The 20334-nt window shown below is 42.6% G+C and overlaps 1 protein-coding gene across 1 annotated transcript in view; it reads left to right on the top strand.

Moving 5' to 3' along the window:
• Positions 1-20334, top strand: part of GPATCH1 (G-patch domain containing 1) — a 49347-nt gene that overhangs the window by 15470 nt on the left and 13543 nt on the right. The window contains exons 9-13 of the mRNA XM_063437374.1: positions 3116-3195; positions 3560-3773; positions 5618-5908; positions 7234-7412; positions 19818-19945. Of these exons, the coding sequence (XP_063293444.1) occupies positions 3116-3195; positions 3560-3773; positions 5618-5908; positions 7234-7412; positions 19818-19945 (892 nt within the window). The remainder of the gene's footprint in view (positions 1-3115; positions 3196-3559; positions 3774-5617; positions 5909-7233; positions 7413-19817; positions 19946-20334) is intronic.

Below are 20334 nucleotides of genomic sequence, written 5' to 3'. Positions count from 1 at the left end.
CACGTAGTTATTGTTTTCCAGTAACGGCTGAAATGAAGGGCTTTTAAAACACCGTTGCATTCCGAACAAGCCAACTGTTTGTCTTTAAATATTTTTTTCTTTATAAAATTCTGTTGGATGTGTTGCGATTCATTTCAGAAGATATTGATGCTATAGAAAATATTTGTTATATTTTGAAACCCATTTTGATTCACCTACCTATTTTTCCTTTTAACATGAACTATTTGACGACTTATCTTAATTCAGAAAAATCTGAGTAATAATGCACTTTTCAGATGCTTTAGGGTAGTTTTTTGTTTTGCATTTTAAAATTGCTAGTTGGCTATATGAGATGAGAATGTGTCAGGATGTGGCATTATATTTGGGTTCATTTGATAATAGTTTCTTGAGTTGGGTATCCAGTGTTGTTCACTTATTGGGTGTTGAATCTGCCCACTTTGGTTTCATAGTCTAGTTAAGTGCCATTCATTTCACAGATTAGGTCTCCCACTCCTGCTATCAGCAAACAATTTCTCATATTTTTCTCCACTGTGTGCCAAGTTCCTGTATCAACAGAGGTGTGCCATTGTTGTGTATTTATTTGCGTAGCCGTGGGTAGCCGCGCTGCCACAGAGAATGTTTGCAATGTATCTGTGTTTGCTTATACTTTACCATTTTATTGTTATACTTCAAATACTTTCAGCAGTTTAACTCCAGGGCTGCTGGAGGCCATTACACCCTTTCTAAAATGTATGTCCCTATTCTAACTTGGCGCACATTTTCCTTTTATTTAATGGGCACAGGGGTGAGCCTGGCAGTACATCGTGGGTTGTATTGTTATACATTCCCTATTGCATGATTGGACCTATCCTGTTTACATTTTTTTTTAAGGAGCCAGTAGTGCCATGCTTTGAAAAATAAATCTTTCTTAAGAACAATGGTGATCAGTATTCCCAGCAATTCATAAGGGCTTTATTTAACTCCAGCCATTGGGAAACTGCATATAAGTTAGTCTTTCCCTCGTTGTCTGATGCTTGGTGGAAATATAACCAGGAGAGGGACACATACAAACAAACATGGTGGTAGTGCCTATTACCGAATCATTTCTGATCTTCTTTAAAAATGATTGTAACCTATATTTTGGTGAAAGAGACCGGTTTATGCCTTATACTCCTTTAGTGACCTCCTGTGCGAGTAATGGTATAAAGAACATTGATTTGCAAACATCTAGTCACTACAGCTAAATCATGCACTCACTCATTGAAAAAGCTTTGCTCCCCAGAGTGTTCAGGAAGGGGTGTGCAAGAGAGCAAAAGTTACTCATCTCTTTGGCAAAAGGTACCAGTCTAGAAAATGTGACCTTTTGGTTTCCATGGACTTTTTTTGTTTACTGCCACTACTTAAGGGCAGCGTTTAATGTCAGGACCACACACCCCTTACCGTGCCAGTAATGTCATTCTAATTTATTTCTGACTCGTATGTTAAAATGCTTTTTGTCTTCCCCTTTTTAAAGGGTGCATATTTGTTGGATATTAATAGCTACAGCCTTTTCCACATTTATTTTAACTGTATTCCCCTTCGCATCACGTTTTACTCCCATCTAAGGAATTGCTTGTAACAGCACTGTTTGTGTTGTCTATGGGATGTCATCTCTCTGTGTTCTTGTTATTTGTGAATGTGGTTTGGTTTTTATTTCTTAATAAAGTTTTATAAGGGGAAGGGCGGGGGCTACTGTATAAAAAAAAAAAATCAAAGATTTTAGCTGCGATCCCCTTATTCGGGTTTGCGAGTGCTTCCTGAAAGCACATTAGTAGACTTTGCTCATATTCAAGGTTACGACAATGAAGGACCAGGCACTGATTTAATGTTATGGTAGTGCCTTTTGGAAGGAATATTAGAAGATATTGTATTTTACTTTGTCTCGACATCCTCATTTGGAGAATTACTATTTATGTGCTCTCCTAGTGATGTAATGTCAGAGGAAGACACTCAGAAAGCATTGTGTTCCAGTACGGTTACTGAGAATGCAATCTGGGTGTGTGCTTACTAATGCTCTATACTGGTATGAGAACATACAAGGTGGAAAGGAAAATATAGTGTAATGTCACTAAACTGAGTGATATTTAACACCATGTTCCTCCATAAACCAAAGGAAAGTCTTAAGTGACCTAGGATTTAACCTGAACAGATTACCTATGACGTTACATATTTAAGGAACTAGTAAAATCATTTGGTATTAAATGAACTCTCCAATAAGTACTCTCCATGAAATGAACAATGCTTTGGTAATTAGTGATGTCCCGAACAGTTCGCCGGCGAACATGCGCGATGTTTGGTCCGCCCCCTATTCGCATTGAGTAAACTTTGACCCTGTACCTCACAGTCAGCAGACACATTCCAGCCAATCAGCAGCAGACCCTCCCACCTCCATGACGAATAGGGGGCGGACCGCGAACACGCTATGTTCGCCGGCGAACGGTTCCTGGGTAACTGTTCGGGACATTACTATTGATAATCAGTAAAATTTACTGACACTTGAAATTCCTGTTTTTGCTGCACATTTTCAGCTGTGCGGCTTCTGCATTGAATTCTCACCAAATCATATCATAATACACTTTTAACTTTTGTTAGCACTGCTGAGTTTATTCTGTCCGTAATTTAAAAAAAAAAATTCAATCTTTGTTTTTGTTGTCAATAGATAGGAAGTTATACAGTTACAGGGTATCCGAGAAACAAGACATTAACAATCCTGACCGTAATTCTTAATCGTCAGAGCAAGTGTTTCTGGGAGTTGTAGTTTAATTGACAGATTATCTACTGATGAATAATAACAGATGAATTACAATCTTCTTCCATGCGTTTTGGAGAGGCAGAAAGACTGGATTCATGTAGTGAAACAGAATTCTTATTTATGAATGCACTAAAGAAGTGTAACAAAAAATAACCCACTCATTACACCTGTCCCTTTAATCACATAAACCCACCCAGTATAACTTATTGTAACCTATCCAACACATTGAATCCACCTGTGTGGGAGACTCCATTGTCTATTCAATGTTCGCTCTAAGTCAGGGATCTTTTTAAATGCCCTGCTAGCTATGTGTATTTTGGATCCTCATTGATATCTATTTTCCAGGGGCTGGAAGGGAACTTCAGTATATCGGTAAAATATTGGAGGGATTTTGTGCTGCAGCTACGCGTGCTCAACAAAAAAAGGTACATTTGTTTATTTTATGTAATTTTGTTCATTTCAGATAATAAGAGAGAGAACCCATGTTTCATGATCTACAAGAATATTAAAATCTGATCTTTTTTTTTGATCACTGTTGCATTTTAGTTTGACATTTTGTTTTTACATTTACTAAACTTGGTTTAATTCTATTTTTTTCTTATGAAAGAAATGGAATGTGGCGTATATTAATGGAAGAGGATGGGTTATGGCAGAGATGTGTATAGGTGAGGGTATACTTTGACAGTCTGTGGTATTAGCGGAGGGGGGGGGAAGCATACCATGTGTTTCTTTTCTTTTCTTTTTTCACCAGTACCTTTTTTTTTTTTTTTTTTTTAATTGTGTTCATAGGTTTATCTTCCTCCCGAGCTCCCCAGGGATTACAGCCCTGTTCATTATTTCCGGCCTGTACTAACTCCAAGCAGTCATAGCTCTTTGACTCTTCAAGCAATGCTGGACTCGTCTCAGAAAGCTTCTCCGAAACTTGCAGAAGACCAGCCGCATAGCAGGCACCAACTGAATTCACGGCAGAGAAGGGATCTGCTGGGAGAAACACCGCTTCAAGGTACCGCAGTTAGAGCTGTTTACGGGTCTAGTGATTCCACTGGTTGCATAATATGTCAGGTCACTAAAGAAAAGCTTTATGAAATAAAATCCAAGGTGTTTTTAAAATATATTGACCCTCAGAGCTCCTATTGTTTAGTTCTTGTCCTGATCAGCTCTGCTTCTTCGTTGTCCAGGTTTGCAAATCACTGCAGTTATGATAAGCCCTGTGTGCCGGGGTACAGTGACCAGGACCTCCTGGTGCCCTAATCTATACAAGGAACACATGCTTTCATTGGGTTTGGTTGGCTTATACCTGTATGCTTTTGTATAGAACGAGGCACTATTCTTACAGTGTTAAGATCACACAGGTAGTTACATGTGGGATGCTGGCTTCCCCCATCCCATCCCTGCTTTTTCATCAATAATGTTATACTGTCAAGGATGGGACTGGTTTGTTAAGGGATTTACAGAAATAAAACTTAATAAAAAGGTTTTGCATTGTAGTAAAATTTCCTATATAGCGCTTTTTTTAAATTTTTTTTATTCTTTCTTTTTGTAGTGCTTTGCAAGTTTCACATATAAACACAGACAGTGCAGAGGTATCACAGAAATTATTCGTTGGTAGAGTACATGACATGTCTGAATAAATGCACTTTTTTGGGGGTTATAATATCAAGTTATTCATGCTTAGGCCCACATAGGGTAAGGTAAGTGATGATAGATTGCTAATCACAGGCCAAACATGCTGAGAGAGAGATATTAAGACTTATGCAGGCTTAAGTAATGCAAGAGGAAGTAAGTTGTATATAGCGCTTTTTAATTATGTTCAGTTGATAAATCTCCACTATGTTAAGGTTATCAGTACAGTAGTAGTATTTATTTTTTATTTCAACTGGTGTCTTGGCTCTTGCACACTTAAGATACATATAATGTATGACCGTGTAAACACATTATAAGGTTTTTATATACAAAAGCAAGTGTGTCTTTAAAAAAAATAAAAGCACTATAACCACTTGTGATCCTTGCTTATATTGTGGAACACGGAAGTCCATTGACCCTTTATCCGTTCAATCTGTTGCTTATAGCAGTAGGCTTCCCCTCCTTTTCTCTATTTCTTTGTTATAAAATCACTGTAGCTACAAATCCACCCCCACCCAATTACATAATACCATTCTTATTGCCCTTTCTAGACTCTCTCATAGCTTTCTACGGGAGGGCCTATTTCATGGTAAAAAAACACAACCCTGAATTAAAGTATTCAGTAAGCTTAGTAGACAGTGTGTTGTGACTTCTATTCACTTGGTAAGTGGTTTCATAAGTGGTTTCATACATTTGTTTTCATGAATAAAACTACGGCAAAGTGGTAAACTACACATGCCTTAAATACTTGCTGGCAAGGGGTAGATGGAAATCCTAGGGTTGGGATTAGAGGAGAATTCAAGATCACTGTAGGATCCACAGATAAGCTGGGGATTTACAGGGAAATATGAAGTAAACTTTCCTGCATCTTTTTTTATTATTCATGTATGGCATGTTTAATGCACCTCCATAAATCGGTAAATAAGGGGCTCAGCTTGAGCCTGGACTTTCCTTTTAGTGTAATGGAAATTTGAGCCTTCAATGTCTGTAGGTGATATAGCCGTTTTATATATTAACCAATTCAGCATTTTGCTTGCTTGTTTGTTTTTGTTGTTTTTTGTACATTTTAATTTTGTTTTCTAATATATATATATATATATATAATCTTTTTTTGTTTTTAAATGTAAGTTTGTGTTCTAAATGTTAACACACATTTGATTTGTTTTATTCAGTTAGTGATGAATTGGTGATATCTCATGCTCTGCGTTTTCATCTGTTTAAAAGGTCCCACCACGGTGTTGGATATGCTCACTGATAAAGATCGCGAGCGAATCAAGGAAGTGAAACAAGCTGTTGAGCAGCAGAGATTAAAAGCACAGACCCTTGCTCAGGAAGCTTTAAAGAGTCGCTTTCAGCCGCCATCTTCGGAGGAAACGCACGGAAAACTCCAAGAACATCTGCTTGGCAGGACGCTCGTCCCGGGTCATTCTGAAGAGTTTAAACCATTTGACAAAAATCCAGAAAAACAAAAAAGATATGAAAACTATATTAGGTCACTTCACCAAGGACAAAAAGGTACCAATTATTTAAATATTTTATATTAAATGGAGCCTGTTCTAAACCACTTCATCCTCCGATTCAGTGCTGCAATGTCCTCACAGAGGTGGGTGTCACACTTCTGCAACACCCACATCTGGCCTGCCCTCTCTCCTCCTGCAGTCTCCTCTGTGACGCCAATAGGCTAGCTTTATTGCAATCACTGGCGGCTAGTAAGTAACCATAGCAACCACAACACATGCGCTGTGGTTGCTATTTGCGAAGAGCAAAAGGACCACCTGTGGGAGGTCTTTTTTTTATTTTTTTATTCTCTCTCGTCAATCAATTTTTCAACATAGACTCTATGCGGACCAATTGACTGAGACATGGGGAAAAAAACTTGTTTGTAAATAGATTTTTCTCCCAGGCTATACATTTGCTAGCAAATCTGCTAGCACAGTGTATAAATAGTATTTAATGCTCTTTAGAAAAAAAAGTGCATACGTTGTACCTATTTCTTTTTAAGTATGGAATTATTGTTCAATTCATGTTCTCTATATTTGTCCTAAAGTTAAGTATAATGTCTGCTTGCATCTTCAACACAACCATTTTGACACAAGGAAATACCGTATTTATTCGAGTATAACGCGCACACGTGTATAACGCACACCCCTAATTTTCGATTAAAAATCGGTATAAAATTTTATACCGATTTTTAATCTAAAATTAGGGTGCTTGTTATACTCGAATAAATAATACCGACCGTGCAGCTCCTCCACTGGGAAGCTGGAGGAGCTGCACGGAGGTGAGTAAACGCTTGCTGCCCACCCCCCCAGGACCGCCGGGCTTGTAATGAGCCCGGCGGTCCTGGAAGGTATATTTATTCGAGTATAACGCGCACCCTTAATTTTAAATTAAAAATCGGTTAAAAAAAATGTGCGTTATACTCGAATAAATACGGTAACCTACAACGTAAAGCTTTAAAAAGAGCCTGGAATGAAAGCTATTTATTAATATAAAGATTTACTTTTTGTGCTCGGTTTTTAGTTTTACCGAGTTTTTAATTACTTTCGACAAGGCGCAGTGGAAGTAGTTTTTGTTTTGGATGCCATTGTCTTAAACATACACTTCAGTTGAGATTCCATCGTAATTCCTTTTTTATAAGTTATTTACTGTATTAAAATTATTTCCAATAAAAACAAATATCACATGAAAAGGTTCTGCACAGCAAGTGAGCTGTCAAAAAAAGCAGGATGCGAAACCACCAGATGCATGGTTTCTATACTTTCCATAACTCTGCTAGTCTTACCCGATGTTTGAAAATAGGATGTGCAATTACCATTACCCTTCTGGTGATTACCTAGGTGCTTTGGAGAGTTCTGTGGATGCCAAGATGACGGAATGGGAGCGTGGCCGTGAGCAGGATGAGTTTATGCGATCAGCAATGCTTTACAAGCCTTCCAGCACCACACTGTCATCGCGATTTACACGCGCCAAGCATGAGGATGACTTGGATAAGGTTGAAGTTGCAAGAGATGAAGAGGTAATTGAAGGATTTGTGAGTTAAACCATTTAGCAGTGTGACATTATCCAGTAGTATTAAAAGACCACTATAGTGCCAGGAAAACAAACTCGTTTTCCTGGCACTATTGTTATGGTACTTTTTCAGTAAACCAAAATGTTTAAGTGTCTATCTGTTCCTGTCCAAATTAAAGAGAATTGAATTGCGTATATACGCTGAAGTAATTCAGTCTGACACACGGAGTTCAGGTTAAAATAACTTCGAGGAAATTTATTGGCAAGTGCAGAATCAGCGGGCGCGCAGGCCCTTTTAAGAGACATTTTCGTCATCATTGATTATCAAGATATCAGTGAATAAACATCATTAATTGGATTAATTGTTAAGTGTCTGGGTTAGTGTCCACCTATCAATATAATTAATTGGATCAAAGGCTAAGTGGTTAGTTCCGTGTCCACCCACCAAGAGGTGGTACTTTTCCGGACACGGGTGGGGGACAAGGGGTCTTGAGCGTCATTTTACTCGGTCGGTGAATGTCAAATCTCGTGGTTAGGTGCAAGGTCTCTTATGAATAGAACATTTCATTACTACTGTGTTCTCATGGCCTTTAAATTATATTATGTTGCGAGTTAGGGGAAATTCAACAGTTCCTGGGTTAGTCATATCCTAATGGAGAATACTGTCCTTGTCTATTGTATTAGATGTGCTGAGAAATACTGTCATGTAATGTAATTTTAAAATGAATAAGTCAGGTTAGGAGGACAAAATGGAGGATTGTCACAGTATAAGGTTAAAATGGAGTTAGTGCAATAATTGAATACAAGTACAATAAGGTTTTTTAATAATTCTACATCAGTCCCCCCTATGAAATGTTAGATTCTAAGAGATAAAACTTTATTAAGTTAGTACCAGGAAGACGTGTTAACCCAAAGGCACAGAAACCCTGTGGCCGCTAGCTAGGTGTTAATGCAAAGTGCAAGGCTGTCCCTAGTTCTGACCCTGATAGGCTAACTCATCCGTCAGTATGGCTCTCGAACACTTCACACCCATGGGTATCCCATGGCAGCTAATCCACCACTTCTCCAACACGGGGTCTTTACCATTCACTGACAGATGCTGTCCCTAAGTTAGTCCCTTCCTAGAATTCCTGCACTTTATCATCAAAAGGGATGGATTGCAGCGGCAAACAGGGTGAGTTGAGATCCTGGAAATCTTGGTCATAAACATCAAGTAGTGTGAAAGTGGGTGCCGCTTGGTCAACAGTCTTCGTGAGAGCTTTCCTTAGGCAGGGGAAGACACAACAAAAGAGAAGAGCAAAGATAAAAAAAGAAATTAGTATTGCCATACCAATATACATTAAAGCCTTTTTCCAACCTGTCATCCAACTAAACCATCTGTCCCAGGGATCTTTTATCCCAGAATTCCTTTTTAATTCTTCTGAGAGGTCATTTAATTTTGCTATGGCTAATGTAACTTTACCATTAGGACCTGTGTTTTCTGGGATGTAGGTACAACATGTCATGGTGTCGGGCAAAATTTTACATACCCCTCCTTTTTCGGCTAGGATCATATCCAGGGCTATTCTATTTTGGAAGGCCATTTGGGATGTTGCCTGCAATTGTTCGGCTAATCCCTGGAGGGCATCTCTGGTGTAATTAACAAAACGCTGTTGATTGTAATAAATGTAGTTTATCCAATTTAAGTTCTTGTTTGCAGTAACTATGGTAAAAATTGATTCAAATCCTGCAGCAACTTCATCTCTTGCTTTAAATTCATTGGGTACCCCCCTAGGCACCCCAATGGCATCAATGTAAATGTGAGGGTCAAAACTTCCTTTTACTGGGGCTTCACGCTTGGCCTTAGTGTGGCTGGACTCATGGGTGTTGGTGTGTGTGTCAGAAATAATGTGTATAGGCATAATGACCTTAGCCAATGTACACTCCCCCCACCACTCTGTGTCCATTCTGGATCTTAACTGTAAATCCCCACACAACCAGTAAATATCTCCCAGTGACCTAGTGTGCTGCTGCAGCAAACGTACAGGAACAGTTCTATATGTACTACAATAACCTGCGCGAAAGTTACCCACAAATTTACCAATCCCATCATGTTTGGCATAGCAAGTGTAATTACCTTTATATACAGTAACACCATGAGGAGGTCTTACATTTTTGGCTATAAGAGGATACTCCGTTGTCCATGCTTGACATTGAGACCTGTTGAAATTATATTGGTAGGCAAAAAGACTTAAAATGCATTTTTCATCATCTACTGGCAGGGTTAAGGGTACAGTGCCCAGATGAGGCCGGGCACCACCACACACATAGCATGCGGTTCGGTTATGTTTGTTGGCATTATATTTCATCCATTCTAACCATAGGTTAACATCATTAAAACCTGTTTCAGCGGCCATAGTATCTTCAAAGGTGGGGTTAGCAATGGCCATCATGTCCTTAAAGGACTGGATGTGTGGTTTTAATGGATTTGTGACCATATGAGTAGCTCCTCGCCACTCAGGGGAATTGCACATATCTTTAAGGTAGAAATGCCCTAATTTAGTATAGGAACCCTTTTTCCAGTACATTCCCAATACATACTGGTCTGCATCTGTTGGGCTTGGATGCTCAACATTAAGAATTAATTTCATTGGTGTGCCTCCTCCAGGCTTTCTCAGAGTCATTCTTTGAAGGAGGGACCTACCATGATCATCTACTTTAGATAAGGCACTTTTTGGCTTGTAGCCCCAGGAAGGCCCGGCATTCCATCCCGCCGCCCCCCAATGGCCACAATCATGTCCCCATTGTTTGTCAACTACACAAACATATGGATCTTTTGCATGAGGGATATCTCTATAGATATTCTGGATCTGTGTTGTAGTGAATGGGCATTCTACGATGTCACAATAATCAAAGGTATAGGTAGCCACACGGGTACATGATGAATTATACCAGAAGGTGTACCCACTAGCATCTTTAGTGATGGCTACTTGCTGGGCCTTAATTAAACTAATTAAGGAGACAATGTACCAGAGGTACATGGTTGTGCGGTATCTGCTTCCTCTGGGGCAGGAGACTTCTTGCAGTGGGAAGCGTGGATCCAATGTGGCCTGCCGGCCAATTTGACGGAAGTTGCGGTGATCAGGAGAACTTGGAATGGCCCGTCAAATCTTGGTTCCAGGGAGCTTTTCCGCACGAACTTCTTAACCAGAACCCAATCTCCGGGAAGCAGGTTATGGGTACCTGTGTTCAAATCAGGATCTGGAATTGAAGAGAAAACTTGGGCATGTATTTTGTTCAAGGCACTTGCAAGTTCAGTTACATAGTCTACTAAAACATCTGATTGAAGCTGTAACTGCTGTGGATAATAACAACCTAGCCTGGGTGCTGTCCCAAATAGAATTTCATATGGGGATAACGAGTGTTTCCCTCTAGGTGTGTGCCTAACGCTGAACAAAGCTATTGACAGACTTTCTGGCCAGGGCATTTTTGTTTCTTGTGACATTTTTAACATTCTGGCTTTTAGAGTGCCATTCATGCGCTCTACTTTACCACTACTTTGTGGGTGGTAAGGGGTGTGGAAGGCTAGGGTCACTCCCAGAGCAGTCCAAATTTCTTTAGTCACTGTTGCTGTAAAGGCTGGGCCTTGATCACTTTCAATGACTTCTGGAAGTCCAAATCTACATACAATGTCTGTAAGTAGGCGTCTTGCGGTTGTTTTTGCAGTGATATTGGCTACAGGGTAGGCTTCTGGCCAGCCTGAGAACATATCCACCATTACTAGTGCATATTCATGAGACCCACTCTTGGGCATTTGGATATGATCAATTTGAATTCTCTGGAATGGGTACATGGGTTTTGCTAGGTGCTTTGCAGGCACCTTGATTGGTCTTCCTGGATTACATTTTGCACAAATGACACAGGCCCTGCAGAAGCTGTTGATCAGGGTTGTGATTCCAGGTGCTTCATAATATTTTTGAATGAGGGCGGCCATTAGGTCTTTTGACAGATGTGCAGGCCCATGGGCCCATTGGACAACTGCTGGGTACAAGCTTCTTGGAAGGCAAAATTTAGAATTGTTGTAGTAAATTCCGTCCTTTAGGACAGCTCCTTTCTTCTTCCATTTCTGGATTTCTTCAGGGGTAATTGTAGCTTGTTGTTCTCGTAGAATTCTTAGGTCAGTAGGAAGAGTTTGTAAGGTAAAGATAGGAACTTCTTCTTCTTGACCGGACACTTCTTCGTCCACTTCCTGCAAATCTCTGGCTGCTTGCTTAGCAGCCTGATCAGCCAAATGGTTGCCCTTTGCTTCATCTGAATCCAATTTCCCATGTGCCTTTACTTTCAAAACGGCCACTTCTTCAGGGAGTAGGAGGGCATCCATTAGTTCCTTGATTGCAGAGCTGTGTTTGACTGGTGTACCGGCAGTGGTAAGAAATCCTCTTGTCTTCCAAATGAGGCCGAAGTCATGTGCCACACCCAGAGCATATCTTGAATCTGTATAGATGTTGGCACGCTTTCCCTTGGAAATCTTGCATGCTGACGTCAGGGCTTGCAATTCAGCTTCTTGCGCAGACATTGCTGGCGGTAGAGGTGATGACTTGAGAACTTCCCCTGTTGTGGTTACGGCATATCCTGTATGGTATTTTCCTTCTTCATCAGCATATCTTGAACCGTCCACAAACAGAGTAAAATCCGGATCCGGTAATGGATTCTCATGCACAGTTGGTAAGTGTACTGTTTCCATTTTCATCTGTTCGAAACAGTCATGAGGAGTTTCTGGGTCATAGTCATTTGTTATAACTAGGTCTTTAAATTCTTTTTCTAGGAAGTGACGTGGCCATGCTTCCAGAAGGTCAGTTGTTGGGTATTTGACAATACCATTTTCCTGTAGCTGTTCTTCATCCATGGTGGCCCATAACTTTGCCATGGGCCCAAGATCATTCCATGACTTTGTCTTCAATTTGGTAACAGGAATATGTGGGATAGCAGTATCCCAATGGCGGTAAAGGTAGTTAAGTTGTTGAGGTAATTGGACCAAGACCATGCTATTGCCTTCAGAGTCACAATAGAAATCTTGAGCAGTGAGCTTAACATCAGTCCAATGGTAGAGCTCATCTTCATAGCAAGGCTCGGGAGTAATGTCTGGTTTGTACCACATGGTACAGAAGGCGTAATCTGGGCCTTCACAGAGAGGCTTTTCATCTTCATAAAATGTCAAATGTGGATGCATGACTTTCTTGATACATCCACAAAGCAGGTAAATGTAGGTTTCATCTGTGATAAATCCATAATAGATACCCCCCTCAGGGAGTGGAAGAAGAGTGGATGGGTTAAGAACTTGACATCTTTGGATGGAAATGTTGTCAGGTAGAAGAAGATGGCACTGCAGGCGTAGGTGTCTGGCTGGAGACACGTGCTTGAGCTGGACTTGGTTGATGATGGCAGAAATGTCATGAGGGGCCAAAACAACCAGGGGGTGGCCAAGGACCAGGTCTGAGGTTCTTTCTATGAGCTCTCTTGCAGCAAAAACAGCCCTGAGACAGGAAGGGGTCCCTCTGGCCACAATGTCCAGTTGACATGAGAAATATCCAATAGGCCTCTGGCGGCCTCTTAAGTCATTAGTTTGGGTGAGAACTCCTGTTGCGTGGCCTTGTCTTTCAGAGACAAATAATTTGAAAGGTTTGGAGTAATCAGGTAGGCCCAAGGCAGGAGCAGAAGCAATGGCACGCTTAAGAGATTTGAAATTTTCCAGAGCTTCGTTGGTCAGGCCGAATGGATCTGACTTGAGTGCATCGTAGAGAGGTTGCATAAGCAGAGAGGCCTCTGGGATCCATGCTCTGCAGTAGGAAATGAGGCCTAAGAAGGCATGAAGAGATTTTGAAGTCCTTGGGGGTTGAATGTCCAGAATTGTTCTGACTCGGTCCCGAGTGAGATGTCTGGTACCTTGAGATAGGCAATGTCCAAGGAAAATCACAGAAGGTTGACAGAATTGCAGCTTGAGAAGTGAAGCTTTGCATCCTTGTTCTGCCAAATAGCGAAGGAGACTAATTGAACACTTTTCAGTAGTGGGTATATCATCTCCACAGAGCAACAAATCATCCACATACTGGAGTAAAACAACTTCTGGATGTTCAGCTTGCCATGGGTCAAGAATAGTACACATGGCTTTGGCAAATTGACTTGGAGAATTTTGTGCCCCTTGGGGCATGACAGTCCATGTATATTGTTGCATTTCATGGGTGAAAGCGAACAGGTATTGACAGGATGGATCTAGAGGAACACTGAAAAAGGCATTAGCTAGATCAATGACTGTGAAGTATTTTGCAGAAGGTGGGACGCCAGAGAGCAGGGTATGGGGGTTTGGTACAAGAGGAGTGTCCAGGACAGTGGCTTCATTGACTGCACGGAGATCCTGAACCATCCTGTACTTTACTGGCTCACCTTTTAGAGTCTTTTTCTTCACAGGAAATAATGGAGTATTACATTCTGATTTACACTCCACTAAAGCACCCTTTTCCAGGAGCGCTTTGATGTGAATAGAAATGGCTGCAGCCTGTGCTGGTTTTAGAGGATATTGTGGTTTCCTTGGTAACTTAGCTCCTGGGATAAGCTTAACCACCACAGGTGGGACATTTAGATGACCTATATCCTCTGGGCCTGAGGACCATAACTTAGCAGGCACCTGAGTTTTTAACTCATCTGGGAAATTGGACCTAGGTTCTGCTGCTTGCTCATTGGATATATCTAATTGCAGCATCAAAGGTATGGAGCACAGGGCTGAAGTGTCAGAAACAGATAGAGGTGTAGACATTTCTACCTGTCCATCTGGAGTGAAGGTTATAGACGCCTGTAGGCGTGAAAGGACATCAGCGCCTAACAGGTTAATTGGGCATGTGGAGGAAACTACAAAACGAGCAAGTAAGCTTGTGCCAACCCGCAGAGGGGTTGTTAGAGGACTGTGTCTCGGTTGGCCATCCACTCCAACACAGGAGACATCAATACTTGACAAGAAAGATGGGTCTGGCAGGTCTTGTTCTCTGAGAACACTTCGGGCTGCGCCTGTGTCAATAAGAAATGTGGTAGGTTGGCCTTCAATGGGTAAAGTTACTGTGGCAAGTGGCCCCCCTCCCTTATCCCCTGTAAACACTGCCATGACAGGGGTTAATGACACAGGTTTGCCAATTTCCTAGTCATCATCTGGTTCCTCAACAATTGGAACCGTTTTCATGGTCTTAGGGGCCGGGGCAGGCTTGGGAAACTTTTTGGGCTCCCCTGTAGGAAACTTTTTGGGCTCCCCCGGTTCCCTTTTGGGTTCTGGACAGTCACTTCTGTAGTGTCCCTTAGCCCCACAATTAAAACATGATACGTCCTCTAACTTGACACCCTTGGTGCCAGGGGTGATGGGGGTGGCACGGGCCACCATGAGAGGAGCTGAATTGGGTCTTCTGGGGGTTTGGGCAGATTCCAAACCTCTAGCAACTAGGAGTAACGTATCTAGGGGAACAACCTTGTATTCAGGGCGTGCAGCAATGATTCCCTTGCGTATGGAATCTTTAACACCTTGGACAAACGCACCTGATAGCATTTGTGAATGAATTTTGTCAGTGAGATCAAATCCCAAATCTGTAAACATTTGATATAATCTTGCATGAAACCTTTCCACTGATTCTCCTTTTTCTTGCATAACATCAGTAAGGCCAGCAGCTTGATCTGCAAGTTTATCCTTAGCCCAATCTCTCAATTGATTGCAAAAGGTTACTCCGGAGGGATAATCAACATCACTTGTAAGCAGATCTGTACTGAGGTGGCGGGCCATGCTGGGCCAATATGCATCCCCTGCTTTAATAGCACAAATGCTCAGTAGGTCACGCCAGGCGGCGGAATAAGTCTTTTGTATCTGAACTATCCCTCGGTAAAAAGGCATAGGCTGTTTCTCTGGGTCAGGGAGAGATTTCATTAAAGCACTAGCTTGTGTGGGGTTAAAAGCGACATATTTAGGAGGGGCCTGTTCTCCCCGACCCTGATGGCCGAAGGGATCTTCAATAGAACGGTGGGCTCTCGCAGCCTCCATTGAAACCTGGGACAGCCTGTCATCCTCTCCCTCATCTAGCTCTATTATCTGGGACCTTCTGCGTGAGGGGATCACCTGAGGAGACAGGGCCGGGGGATAGGAGGGAGCTCCGGAGGCGGGAGTTGCCATTGGGTCATAATCTTGGGACCGGTAATCACCGGGAAGCACCGGCATCAGGGGTGCTGAATGGCTGGGGGCCGCCATATTGGAGGCGGGGAAGGAAGTTGCATTGGGGTTAAGGGAAGACGTGGCGGCCATGTTGGATGTGGGCACATCCGGGGCAGACTGAACCGGACTGGGCATGACCGGAACTTGGGGAGTGGCTTGGGGAAAGGGGTATGGCCAGTGAGGATAGGGGTATGGGAAGGGGTATGGCCAGGCCATTTGGGTGGGAGTTGGGGCGGAACCTGGAGTGGGCAGTGAGGTTGGGGAGGGATTAGCAGAGGGGGTGGGAACCTGGGCTGTGGTCGGGGCGGGCGAGGGAGAGGGTGGAGAAGAGTCAGTAGAGGCGGGTGAAGAAGGAGGAGCCGGAGTGGGATCAGCAAGATTGACAGTGGCAGGAGAGGAGGGGTTAGTGAACTGGGCAGATGCAGATGGGAGGGTAGGATTATCTACGGAGACAAAGTGTGAGGAAGGAATGGCAGATAAGATGTTAGCATTAGACTCAGAAGGTGGCTTGGGGATGGATGAGGATGATGGGAATGTTAGGGAGGGAGAAGGGGAAAAGTAGGATCCATCAGAATTTAGGACCGGGCAAACGGGAGAGGTGACGGGATGGGGATTGGGAGGATTGGGAGTGGGATACATAGTCAGCTGGCAATCTCCCATTGCTGACTGGACCTTTGGGATAGACATCCCCCGGGCGCCATTTTGGGGCGCTGGCTGAGGAAGAGCCCCAGCAACACAATTATTATGATACACAAACAATTTCACACCCTTGTGAATTATTTCTTCCTCAACCCAACCTTCTTGCTGAATAGCCTTTGCTACTCTGTACCATGCTTCAGCTGTTTTTAATAAATTATAATTTGCAAGCTTGCCTTTCTTTTCCATCAACAATCTACGCCAACTTTCTGGTTGTAATCTACCACATGTCGGCACAGCAATTTTACAAACTTTTGCAATCTTTTCAACACCTTTAACCATCTCCTCACCCTCTCTGTCATCAACTAAATCACATGCTAACCAGCCCTTACTGGGCTTACCTAAATCCTGCCCCATAATCCCTTCTCCCCTACACCAGCGTCCCAGATATAGGGAAAGATAAGGAAAATTGAACCAGAACGTCTACAATGCTCGACTGCCACCTGAGAATCGTGGGTCTTTCTCAAGTGCGTCTTCCCAAAACGTAGACTAGTCACTGAATCCGCCTACCCGGGGTGGTAGACACGGATTGGAGCGAGGTGAGAAGTGTGTGACCAATCACTTCTCTATTAAGAGGAATGGGAGTGGATAGTACAATAGTACAGGAAGTGTAGAAAAGGTAAAGAGTAAGGGAAGAAAAATCCTTAGAGACAGATACAGGAGTTTAAATGACTCCACATTAAACAAACAAGACAACAATACAATTGAAATACAGTGCATGCATCACAGTTCAAATGAAATCAACAGTAATCCCTTTCCTTCTACATGTGCTTACTCCAAAGTCACCTTTCTCAACCTCGTAGTGTCCCCGCTCGGAGAATGACTTCCTCAAGTCTCACTACCAGCGGCCAAGGATAACAGCTAACACCGGTCCGAAATCCTTTCTAGCCTCCCTCGTTACAGCAGTCCACTTAAAGTGGCCACGCCACCCTCACTCCCGTAGTGCCCTTATAAAACCCACTCTATAAGTCTCACTACCACGTGATGCGGAAAACAAGCAATGCCTGCCTGAATCCCCCCAGGAAACTGAGTCCCCTGCCACAAGGCTAAGTCTCCTATCACAGTTAAAATAATCAGTGGACCTTTCAACTCAACTAGAGCCGAAGGGTCCGGGTCAGGACGTCCCCAACTCAACTAGAGCTGGATGGTCCGGGTCAGGACGTCCCCAACTCAACTAGAGCTGGATGGTCCGAAAGCGCACAGTGAAGCTAGCTAGGCTATCAAAGTGACACAAAATTGGATCACAGGAAACTATGATTCTACACAGATCCCACAATTCCACAAACTCCTTTTTCCTTACAGCCACAGCCACGAGGCTCCTAAAAGAAGTAAACAGGCAAAGAAGACCCCCAGGAACACATCCACAGGTCAACCCCCCTTTTTCCCTACAGCCACAAACACGTGGCTCCTAAAAGGAGTAAAACAGGCAACAGGACCCCAGGCAAATCCCCCGGGTCCACCCCCCCTTTATCCCAAAAAGGGGAAAACAGACAAACACAGGACCCTCAAGCAAACTACCACGGGTCCACCCCCCCTTTATCCCAAAAAGGGGAAACAAATAAACATTCAGCCCGGGCAACCAAACTAGACACACCCAGGCAACAGATAGACTAAATGCAGGTAACAAATGGGTAATAAGACTCCGGGCAAGATATTACCTGTCTTTGATGTCCTCCCGGGAAGCAGTCACAGACACGTGGACGGGTCAATCAAAGGGGCCGGAACGTACCGGTGGCTCTGCAGAAGTCTCTACCGTGTAACTGGAGGTGATCAGTCTCCCTTTCCTTCCCCCTGGATTCCTCCGTCCACCCTTGTCTTCCTTAGGACGGCTCACCGGCCAGACATAGCCCGGAGTCCCTGTTCGGGCGCCAAAGTTGTTATGGTACTTTTTCAGTAAACCAAAATGTTTAAGTGTCTATCTGTTCCTGTCCAAATTAAAGAGAATTGAATTGCGTATATACGCTGAAGTAATTCAGTCTGACACACGGAGTTCAGGTTAAAATAACTTCGAGGAAATTTATTGGCAAGTGCAGAATCAGCGGGCGCGCAGGCCCTTTTAAGAGACATTTTCGTCATCATTGATTATCAAGATATCAGTGAATAAACATCATTAATTGGATTAATTGTTAAGTGTCTGGGTTAGTGTCCACCTATCAATATAATTAATTGGATCAAAGGCTAAGTGGTTAGTTCCGTGTCCACCCACCAAGAGGTGGTACTTTTCCGGACACGGGTGGGGGACAAGGGGTCTTGAGCGTCATTTTACTCGGTCGGTGAATGTCAAATCTCGTGGTTAGGTGCAAGGTCTCTTATGAATAGAACATTTCATTACTACTGTGTTCTCATGGCCTTTAAATTATATTATGTTGCGAGTTAGGGGAAATTCAACAGTTCCTGGGTTAGTCATATCCTAATGGAGAATACTGTCCTTGTCTATTGTATTAGATGTGCTGAGAAATACTGTCATGTAATGTAATTTTAAAATGAATAAGTCAGGTTAGGAGGACAAAATGGAGGATTGTCACAGTATAAGGTTAAAATGGAGTTAGTGCAATAATTGAATACAAGTACAATAAGGTTTTTTAATAATTCTACATCACTATAGGGTCTTTAGGTCCCCCCCTCCCGCCAGGCTGTAGGGGGCAAGAGCCGCATGCGTATTCAATCAGTCTTTAGGAAAGCATTTCTCAATGCTTCCCTATGGACGTCAGCGTCTTCTCACTGTGATTTTCACAGTGAGAAGCGCGGAAGCGCCTCTAGCGGCTGTCAATGAGACAGCCACTAGAGGCTGGATTAACCCTAATATAAACATAGCAGTTTCTCTGATACTGCTATGTTTACAGCTGCAGGGTTAACCCTAGATGGACCTGGCACCCAGACCACTTTAATGAACTGAAGTGGTCTGGGTGCCTATAGTGGTCCTTTAAAGATCAAGCACAAGAAGTTTCATTGACCCTATAACCTGAAAATGATCGCATCTCATATCTCATACCAGCCAGAAGGAAAAAAATCAACTTACACCCATTTCAAGTACAAGAAACTCAAAACCATGTAGAATATATCTCGCCCTCTGTTCTGATGTTAGAGAAAGACTTGTACTTGCGAGCTATCCATAATCCATTAGTTATAGTCAGTGTTGTAGTAACTTTGCCCCCATGAGTTTGCTCTCCTTATTACAGTTTAAATTGCTGGATATTGGCTTTTGACAGTGATTTTCGGCCAGTAAAAGAGCCTGGTAGCCTGAAGGAGTTTAAAATGGCAAGTTCAGTCTCCTCTTTAACTCGTTAAGGGCCAATGTTACATCCTTAATGGTCCCAAACAGATCAGAATGTCATGGAGTACAAAAGGACCCTGAAAGTTGTATAGACGTTACAGTTAATGAGTTTGGGTTCATTAACAGATCAGTAGAGTCCCTGCTTGCTAGGAAAAGCTTCCGTTCACGTAGCCAGACACGGTGATCACATTTAATTGCATGTTTTCTTTACGTCTGTCAAACAGGGTGATCTGAATGACAAAGCTTCCGCTGTAAAAATGAAAATGTTTGGTAAACTGACGAGAGACAAGTTTGAGTGGCACCCGGACAAATTGCTGTGTAAGAGGTTTAACATCCCCGATCCTTATCCAGGGTAAGCTTTTCTGTGAAGGCGAGTTTGTTCTGCTTGTTTAGATGAGTGGAACATGCCCAGACATGTTTAATTGTAGAGGAACACTCGACCTCTGTGTCTCTGTCTTGCAGAGTTTCTCATTACTGTGTTAAAACAATGGGTGCTCGCGATTTCCACCTCACGTCGATCTCACACTTTGAAACAATGTCATGGAGCCTCTCTGTTGGTTCTTTTTTTCTTCTTCTTTTTTTTTTAAGGAATGCAGTCGCTCCCTGTGTTGTCTGACATTCCATTCCATCTTATGTATGTATACTGAAAACAAACACCTGAACACCAGATATGCCTTAAAGGGACACCCCACTGGCCCAACAGAAAATATGTATATATCGCTGTTTAGTAGATGCCCCAAT

Source organism: Pelobates fuscus, chromosome 12 (genome assembly GCF_036172605.1).
Source record: "Pelobates fuscus isolate aPelFus1 chromosome 12, aPelFus1.pri, whole genome shotgun sequence".
Classification (NCBI taxonomy): Eukaryota; Metazoa; Chordata; class Amphibia; order Anura; family Pelobatidae; genus Pelobates; species Pelobates fuscus.
This window is presented reverse-complemented; position numbering and strand designations above follow the sequence as displayed.